General features: G+C 36.8%; 1 protein-coding gene across 9 annotated transcripts in view; it reads left to right on the top strand.

The window, feature by feature from the left end:
• TSC22D1 (TSC22 domain family member 1) overlaps nt 1-7,209 on the top strand; it is a 117,385-nt gene that overhangs the window by 26,469 nt on the left and 83,707 nt on the right. The window contains exons 2-3 of one of the 9 annotated variants that reach the window (XR_002777108.1): nt 2,898-3,037; nt 3,921-5,635. The exons of 1 other annotated variant lie outside the window; for it this stretch is intronic. Coding sequence is in view for 3 of the 8 variants with exons in the window: in XM_011379698.2 (XP_011378000.1) it covers nt 2,881-3,172 (292 nt within the window). In the remaining 5 variants the exon portion in view is untranslated. Of the gene's footprint in view, nt 1-1,588; nt 1,741-2,867; nt 5,636-7,209 lie in introns of those variants that run through there. 7 more of the 9 variants (XR_002777106.1, XR_002777107.1, XR_897071.2 and 4 more) reach the window with 7 other exon arrangements.

Here is a 7,209-nt window from a genome sequence, read left to right as displayed (position 1 = left end):
GTGCTGTCTGTTAAAATAGAATTAGGTAAGGTCCTATGGTGTCATTCTTCGGAGCCTCCATCAACAGTCCCACAAAGGCTGCGCCTTCTTGTTTGAATAATGATCTCATTTTAAAAGTGCCTTTGTACTTTTCTTTATAAATGGTGCAATATGAAATCCACAGTGATTAACTCCTGAAGCAGGAGAGAGAACAGCTCTCCTCAGTGATTCATAATAACTTCTGTTTAGAGAAATGTGTTCGTCGATTCAGTTTTGGCTATGAATATGTTGAATCCACAAGTTTTGGTACTTCAGGCAAAATAAAGAAGTTATATCCTGAAAGCAGTGTGACTTGGGAGAAGTTTATAAGTGGATTTGCTTCTCTAGCCAACTCATTTGCCCTATAACCTAATCTGAGGACATTTTTTAAAATCTAAGTTTGTTGTATTTTTAATTTATGTATTCTGTGGGATGTGAAAATGAAGAGTTCGTAGCTCCTACTGAAGGAGAAATTGGAAACTTAGCCCAATATCGGTCTGAGCGAGATAGGAAGACTTGGGGCGGGGTGGTATTTTCAAAGTGAAGAGTGCCTGTAAACTTAACAAAAAAATGACCAGATGAATTTTTCGGTCCCAAACGGAACACTCCTTTTTGCCTGTTTTCAATCAGATACAGTGTTATTACTGATTAGTATTCAAGAAATGAAGGAAAACTGGGAAATTTGGAAAATCATATTTTCTTTATAGTTTCTGAGTATATTTTTAACTGTATCTTAACGTAACTAAGTTTTACTGAGATCTCATTAATTGGGAAATCTTTAATAATTTTCATGGTTTATATTGTACAATTAGACAGGAAAAGGAATGATTTGTCAAGGAAATTGACTAGAAGAGACTGGAGGATGATCGTTGAATTTAAAAGCACGTTTGTCGCTCCCGCTTGCTCTGTGTTGGTACGACGAAAACACGGACAGGAGCTCTGGTGTATTAATTTTAAGCCTTTCTCATCTGTTAAAGAGCCCCCCGCCCCCACCCCAGGAACTCCAACCGTGGAATACATTGTTAATCTATTTGGGATTTTTGGAGTCTGGAAACTCCCTCATTAGATCGCATTTCTTGAGCTACTCAGTAGTCAGATCTTTTTCTAATTTGTGTTCCTTTCCTCTCTTCATCCCTCACATAACTCCTCAATGTGATTATATTGTAAAATATTGTTTAAAGCCGCTGCTCAAAAAATACAGTCCTTTCAAAACTAAAAGACTTTGGGACTTAACATCTATTGGAAACTTAAAATGAAAAAAAGAGCTGGCACGTAGGCTCACGAAGCATTTCCGCAGTTACTTTTTTGATACCTCTTGCTAGACGATAGTTTCACCCCTTGGCTCCTTTTAGATTTCTTTTTTCATTTCTTGCTTGCTTTACTTTTTGGAAATTACAGATTCGATGGTTAAATTTGTAGGTTGTTTTAGTTCAAAGTATTTTCATTTCTCACTGGTACAGAATTGAATGTATTCCTAAAACAGAAGTGTTAGCTCAATCTTTCATCTTTGGGCTTTAAAACAATTTCAGTCTAAATGTCGTTAGGTAATGGCATAACCATTCCTTTTCAGCTCTTGGTATATTTCCACACTGGCCGGCAGAGCCAGGAGGAAGCGAAGGCCCTAAAACATTGCCTTCGGTTGGCCTTCTTAGTGCTGAGACTGTAGCCTTTGTTGATTGGTTGGTAGCGAACAAGAGCTCACAACCCTCGTGCCACTAACAGGTAAGGAACCCTTGTGACAACCAGTTGTGAGAGACAGATTACTTGACGGTATTTTGTTGTTGTTGTTAATTTATCCCCCAATGTGATATAGGATGGTGTGACCATTATGTTCCATACAGCATGAATATGCAGCACCTTTCTATTGAGAATAAGATCTGAAATTTAATAGGGATGTATCACTCTGCACCACAAAGTAAAACTGATCTGTTTCCCACTGTTCAGTTTCATCCTGCAGCCCCTATGGCTTTAAATACGTGTCTGCCTGTCTTACTCTGCTTTCAGCTTTTCCGTGGTCAGATGTTACGTGCTTGGAGCTTCTTTCTCTTATTTACCTATAATACAAACTATTTCTAGTATCTTTATCATCATCTGTTATTTGGGTATATCTTACTGCTTTAATTTCTGCATTGTAGCCATTAATGATTATTTCCTGGTCCTTCTTGACCCAAAACCAAATGATCATATGTTTTAAAAAGACTTTTAGTCTGTTTTGCCTATGCAAACTATTCTGCCCTCCTACTTTTAAACCTGAGTGCTTGAAGAATAAATCTTTTTCAGTTACAGTAACCATAGCTTGATAAAATTCAGCTTTAGTTTTGTATTGCCATAATATGGGACTGTAGTCTGATCAGTTCTTTAAATTACTGAAGACTTAAAAACAGAGAACAAATTCAGCTTCTTAGACAATTCCCAAGATTTAGTAGTATTCCTGTTAACATGCTCGATTATTCTGTTTCTACTTTTCAATCCGTCTTCTCTTTGACAGAAGAATGAACTGGGACGCCTCCTCTGACATATCTGAGGTCGAGTGCCGTTCCCGTCCCTTTAAAACCACTGTGATCTTGTTTCCAGTCATAATTTGTCATTTTCGATTTGGTCTTCACTACTTGAAGTTGAGTGGTTTGTCACAGAGCGTGTTATGGCTTAGACCAAGAGAGGCCCCTTCTTAATACTTACCGAGTTATTAATCGTTTGTGGGACACGTTTCTAAAATTCGAATTAAGAAGGCACTAAAGAAAGTATGCCCAAAGGTAGCTTCTTTTTATCCTGACAATAAGTCATTACAAACTCAAATGACCAGAGAATGTAATTTCTTAATAAGAATTTTTTCTTAAATCTATATTCAGCTCTCTATTTCAGTGCTTCTCTCCTACCAGAGGTGCAAGGAGCGATCCTAGAACCACAGATACAGCCAAGACCACGGAGAGCTTTTGACGTCAGGGGTCCACTTCCTCCACTGAAGGCTTGGAGGCAGAATATCCAGCTTCTGGAGAGAGTGGGAAAGGATAAGAAACAAGTGGGTGCTTTCCATTATTTACTTGGGTTTATTTATAGGTCGGAGTGTCCTTCCCATCGCCCATTTAATTCTGTTGGTGAACTCCTTGGGTTCATATTAGAACCGAGTGGGGCTGCAATCTGTTTGTTTTTCTAAGAATGCTCACTGGTTAGTGCCTGTTCCAAAAAGAGACCTAAAATTTATTTATCTCTCCAGATAATTAAAGCAGTGGATAATTTGGGGCACTTGATTTGGTGAATACCTGTGTAGTCCACAGGATTTTTTAAAAGAGAATATTTGCCCATTGTACTTTAACAGTATTAGCGGGCTTCCAAGTGCTCTCTTATATTCCAGTAATGAAGACGTGTCTGTATTTCATCTCCGTGCAAGCTGGACATCTGAACACTGCTAACTTACAGTGGGATGTCCAGGTGTTCTCCTACCCTGTTAGTGAGAAAGTTTGGGTCTTTTTCCTACCTCAAACTTTAGGACTTTGTAGTAATTAGATCTTGAAAGTTGCAATGACACTACTGTTATGATTTTACTGTCAAGTCTAGGCTTCATTCTTTAAGAAGATAAATATGAATGAATATAAGTTTCAGGATCCAGTATCCCTGAAAGCTATGATAAATACCCTCACCAGTAGTTTTCTCGTCCCTAGGAACCATGTTATTTGTGGCAAGAGAGCCTTGTCCTAGATTTCCCCATGGCGTTAAGATGGTTTTCCCTTAGTCTCTTCGATGCCAGGGGCAGGATTTGATCCCAGGAAGCTCTTAGCATCTGCGGTGGGTAGAATGTGAACTCGGTGCCTTTGGCAAGTTTTCATTTTTCCTTGGTGGATCCCTTCTGTGACTCCAGGTATCTTGGTAATGGGAGACGGTTTATTTGTTCTCTAATCGCCCAGATTTCTTTCACCTGGTAAACGTCATGCTTCTTCAGCAAAAGGAACCTCTTCTAGCAGAGCCGCCATGGACGGTAACTCACACACGCAGCACCAGCAGTTGGAAGGCAGTGCTGGACGGAGCCATGCGCTATGCCTAGAAGACACAAGGACGAGAGAGCCACCTGACCTTGTCACTTGCAAACTCGGAGATTTGCTCTGGCGTACTCTCGGTTTGGAAATGGAAAGGCTCAAATAAGGCAATAAGCTTTTCAGATTGGAATCTTACGTGGCCGTGACACTATTCCTTTCTGTTCGGAAGACCGAGATAGAGGAAGCACGGGAGACTCCTTTCTCTTAAGAGCAGCTCTCTGTGTCTGTTTCACTTCAGACTTGTGGGATTGAGAATCGCCCTACTCAAGCACGCAGACCTTTTTAAGCAGCATAGGAGATCCAAAAAAAAACTTAATGAAATTGTTTTTTTGTTGCCTTGCAGTGAAAGGAACTAGAGATAAAGGCGAACGTCTTAATTATTCCCAAATTACCTTTAAAATCAGGACACACTCTTTTAGCTTACCTTTTTCTGGTCTTGAGCCTTATTTTTATTGGTCAGATCAACAAAGATGCTAGTACAGAAGCAGAAGAGACATCTTTTGAGATGAAAGTAGCTCGTTCCTTCTTCTGAAGTAGGACACACCTGTGAAAGCGAGGTATTGTCTGCACTGCAGGTGTAGTAAAGTTTGAGTGATGCTGAGGGATTTTACAGAGCAAGGGCAGGACGTGTGGACCAGTGTCGCATATAGTTACCAAATGACGAGTTGATGGTAATAGTTATCAAAATTTTTCTGTTTCTTTGTTTTTGTATCTATTAACTGGTCAAACAAAGCTGTTAAAGACGTTTTTAAAAGTTATCTGATGCTGCCAGTTTTATTTGGTGTAAATTTTAAGAATAGGAATTCTAGAATTATTAATGTGGAAGCATCTAAAATGTTTCAGAAAACAAATTTGCTAAGTTATAACCTGGTCTTTAGTCTTTCTTGGCTGTTAGACCTGTTTTATCCTCGTTAATTCTAAGTACATTTTTATGTGTCTAGTACTTAAAAGCAATTTAAAAATAATCAGTTTAAACTAAAATTTTTTTAGAGAGCTCTGAGTTTTCATAAACAGTTACAGCTTTCTATGCTTGATTTGGTTTTGTTAAATGTTAATAAGACAGTTTTTACAGTTACATATAAATTTTGAAAAACCTACTCAGCATCTCAGAAAAGAGCCGGGGAGTGGAAAGTGAAATCCGTGGGGAAATTCAGTTAGCCGAGCTCTTTGACGCTCAGTGCGAACTCTTTATTGGCCTGCGAGATCGTTAGCCTTGTGTTTCAGTTTTGAAAGATGAAAAGTGATTTAATCTCTTAATCTCATGCTTTGATTAAATTTTAGCTCTGTTCCTTAAAGTTTGCAAAAGAAATGTAAGTGCATTTCTAGTCACGTCATGCCACTAAAAGCTATTTAAAAGTGAAACTTTTTGTGTATTAATGTGAACTGATTTGTTTATTTAAACTTTTATTTTGATACATTTTCCTTTCAGATTTTTTCATATTTTGTGTCACAATATGCAATTCTATATTTTTCAGTGTTTATTTTATGAATATTAATATGAGCTATTTTTTTCTAGAATGACTGTGTAATGTTTGTATTATGTGATCATTTGAAAACTAATAAATATTTTCTCCATAAAAAGTGCACTTACTGATAAATGGCTTATTTTTGTTTCAGGAGTAGAAAATGAAAACTACAACAGTATTTTTAAGTGTATTTTATTTTAAACTGTTAAAATGATTCTTTATTGGGTCACCGAGTGCCAAATTTATGAAATAGCTGATCTGTTTAATCTATTTTTGCAGTTTCCTGATCAGCTTCAGCTTAGCTTTGTTTCTAGAATCGATTCTTTTTAGATGCCATTTTTGTATGTCCGTTTTGCAAACCATTAAAACTCGAGTCAAAATTATAAATCGTAGGAGTAATGTGGCCAAATATTTTAAAGCAAATTGACCAAAATATAACCCCTTATCAAGTAACATGCGAATAATAGTTCCCATACCCAGAAAATCACATTTGAAAGCAATGACCGATTGGAGACTACCTAATTCATAGGAGCTGTTAACAGGAGAGGAAAAATGTTTTATATTTTAGTGTCCTGCTTGAACAAATAATTGTAGAAGGTGGAATAGCAGGACAACATGGAGAAGGACAAAATTTGGTTTTAATGATTCTGGTCTTTCTAACTATCTCAACTTAATTAAAGCCACCAGAACAATTTACCTTTTCTATGCAGAGTCCGCTAGAAGCAAGAGGATTTCCCTTTTAATTTGAAGAAAATTCATTTAAGAAATGGACTCCAAAGATTAAAAATAAACATTGCGATGGGGTCCTAGGCAAGGAATAAAAGTCGAATTAATGACACCTTGTGGGTTAAAATGAAATGATTTGGCTCCTCAAAGAAATTATACTCGGAAAAAAAAAATTATAATTTAGAATAGCTACTGTATTTTGCGGGGAGTGGGAAAGAAGCTAAAACTCGTGGTGTTATTAGTCTGGTAAGTTTGGAAAAGACGAGTAAGGATTCTGTGGTAAAATTTTGTTTTTAGAATGAAAGCTATTAAAAGGGATATAGACATAATGTATTCCAACGAAGGCTATATTTTACTCGAATACAAGAAATCTGATAATCCTTAACTACACGTGTTTAAAGGGTAGCGTGTGGGGGTTAAATAAAAACCCTGCACCAGAAGCTTTGAACATGTAAAAATAATGGGAAGATAAGAGTCTTAAATAATTTAATTAATTTTGACTATCTGGACTCTTCCCGACACCATTGGTAGCTTTAAAATAAAAATATTACAGAATGTGAATGGCTTACCTTTATATCTTTGAGGTGTAAGAATGTATGCTATTGTTTCATCATCGATTGGATTAACTAGAATAAATTGTGTTCTTTAGTGAGGAAACAGGTTTTTTTTAATAGCTTCTGTTTTAAAAAAATCACATAAGCAGTGTGACGTATAGATTATTGTAAAGATCTTTGTGGACAGGTCTTATTTGACTGCTACCTTGAAACAGTCGAGCAGAATGTCAGTGCTTAGATATCCTAAGCAATTTCTTGCTTTTTATTCAGGTATTTTTGTTTCCTATGAAAAAGACTTCATTTTAATTTAGTCCTAAAATGTGAAAGATTTGCATTTCCAAAAATAAGCACATAGATGCTCTAAAGTTTTTTTCCACTGACATGTACATCTAAGGTAATTAAATTAACTGCAGT

This window comes from Pteropus vampyrus, unplaced genomic scaffold (assembly GCF_000151845.1).
Source record: "Pteropus vampyrus isolate Shadow unplaced genomic scaffold, Pvam_2.0 Scaffold370, whole genome shotgun sequence".
Lineage (NCBI taxonomy): Eukaryota > Metazoa > Chordata > Mammalia > Chiroptera > Pteropodidae > Pteropus > Pteropus vampyrus.
Note: the sequence above shows the minus strand (reverse complement) of the source record. Positions and strands in the feature narration are given on the sequence as shown.